Source organism: Orycteropus afer, unplaced genomic scaffold (assembly GCF_000298275.1).
Source record: "Orycteropus afer afer isolate SDZICR_OR568_19922 unplaced genomic scaffold, OryAfe1.0 scaffold00034, whole genome shotgun sequence".
NCBI lineage: Eukaryota > Metazoa > Chordata > Mammalia > Tubulidentata > Orycteropodidae > Orycteropus > Orycteropus afer.
Window position 1 is genome coordinate 6,219,833 of NW_006921621.1, and position 1,857 is coordinate 6,221,689.

Genomic DNA, 1,857 nt, shown 5'->3' on the forward strand with positions numbered 1-1,857 from the left:
TGCAAAATGAGAGAGAATTAACAATTGTCTTATCGATTTCAAAACTCCCACGTCCTGTCAATTTGAAAATACCTTTTCTCCCAGACTTCTGAATGACTTGGATCACTAGGCCATCACGGTACTTAAGTCACAAAGGAGATGTTCACGTTTCTTAGAGTTCTGCATCTGTCACCCGTAAGTATGGCGCCAGCATTTTAAAAGGCTCTCTAAGGATTATAACAGATTCACTGACGCCGCGCCTTCCTGGGCTTCTCTTTATTGTTTAATCTCTGCGGACCGTGAAACACTCCTCTCCGCCTCGAGAATGCGGGGTGCCTCTCTCATCGCGGAGAGAAGCCGGCGCCCCCCAGGGTCCCTGAGCTCTGTTGGTGCGAAAAGTGACCGCGGTCATTGAGTGCTCCTCAGTCCTAGTGGTCATGCAGCCTTTCGTCCACTCAGTCTGCAGCACTTCTTCTGTCACTTGATAATCCACCACCCGCACGAGCACGGATTTGGGTGGGGCAGCGGAGTCCCGCCATCCAAAGGCTCGCCAGGGAGTCTGTGCATTGTGGCCCGAAACTCGCTGTTGTCTAGGAAGGTGAGGAGATGGACAGTCCGGCTCCTGGTCGTCTCCGCCCTCCGGTGGCAGATCCTCCCGATCAGCCACCTCTTCCCGTGTAGGGTCCCCTGGAGTCCCCAAACACCTCTCTGGGTGCAGAAGAAAAAGTACTTTCTCTCTGACCCAGGACTCACAGTCCACGTTCTCTCCAGCTCGCGACGCCGGCGCTCCGGCAGCCGACGGGTCTTCTATGGCGCTGTCCCACCTTCCGCTGGTCCCTGCCAGGGCGAGATTTCGGGCGCCGGGGGCCAAGGGAACCTTGTGCCCCAGCTCACGCAGGTAGAAGCCAGCGCGCACCGAGCAGGAGGGTGATCCCGCGGGATTCGAAGCTCCTCGCGCCCCCGGAGTCCCCATTCTGTAGGGAAAATCATTCACTGGTTCCTAGGTTTACCGGTTCACGCAGCAGCTCCTGCTAAACTCTGGAAAACGTTGGGCGAGTTGGGCCGGGGTGTGGCCTCCACCACCCGCCCAGGACTCCCCGCCCATGGGAACTACTGCGCTGGCGCTGCCTCCTTTCGCTCCCCTCACTCATCTCTCTTTCCTAGACCACCTCTTGTTGTTGTTGTTGTTATGTGCCGTTGAGTCAGACCTGACCCATAGCGACCCCTCCTTGGGTTTCCAGGGCAGTATCACTACGGAAGTAGATTGCCCCATCTTCCTTCCGGGGAGTGGCTGGTGGGTTTGAACCGCCGGCCTTCTGGTTAGCAGTCAAGTGCCTTAGCCACTACGCTACCAGAGCTCCCAGACCACCTCTAAACTAACTAAAGACAAAGCTAATTTCAGCACCAAGCGCACCTCTTCTTCCTCCGCCCACTCTCGCCAAACCTGCTCTTTTTGACGTATTTCTGACCTATTCCCTCTTCTCACTTTTGTCAGTTTTCCACCCACCCTCCGTTTTTCTCCCATGGTAAGGTACAAAAGACAATCACTCACTGTGTGTGTAGGAGGACATCTCCAGAGAACTCAGGCTTCTACACGTGAAGGAACAAAAACCAAAATCCAAACAAACAAAAAAAGCTCACTGCCATGGAGTCATTTTAACTCATAGCGACCCCTCCTTGGATTTCTGAGCTGGTGTCACTATGGAAGTAAATTGCCCAATCTGCCTTCCTAGGAGTGGCTGGTGGATTTGAACTGCCAGCCTTCTGGTTAGCAGTCAAATGCTATCTAATTTAATCAAATTCTGTATAAAGAGTTTCATCTCCACTCTGAGTACCCTCCATGCCCCACTGTTCTTCCAAGATTGTCAAAAGTAGATC

At 53.5% G+C, this 1,857-nt stretch overlaps 1 protein-coding gene across 1 annotated transcript; it reads right to left on the reverse strand.

Moving 5' to 3' along the window:
- Nucleotides 1-262: 262 nt before the first annotated feature.
- Nucleotides 263-1,504, reverse strand: CUNH6orf141 (chromosome unknown C6orf141 homolog). Its single transcript, XM_007936286.2, has 2 exons — nt 1,361-1,504; nt 263-979 (listed from the first exon to the last, which is right to left on the reverse strand). Exons 1-2 carry the CDS (start codon nt 1,502-1,504, stop codon nt 263-265), a joined length of 861 nt encoding a protein of 286 aa, XP_007934477.2.
- Nucleotides 1,505-1,857: the final 353 nt, after the last annotated feature.

Bases quoted from the DNA above. Each gene is read 5' to 3' on its own strand.
- CUNH6orf141 (XM_007936286.2), bottom strand. From the start codon at position 1,504: ATGGGAGAAAAACGGAGGGTGGGTGGAAAACTGACAAAAGTGAGAAGA. The intron at 980-1,360 runs GTTAGTTTAGAG...CGGTAAACCTAG, and splicing joins TGAAATTAGCTTTGTCTTTA to GAACCAGTGAATGATTTTCC.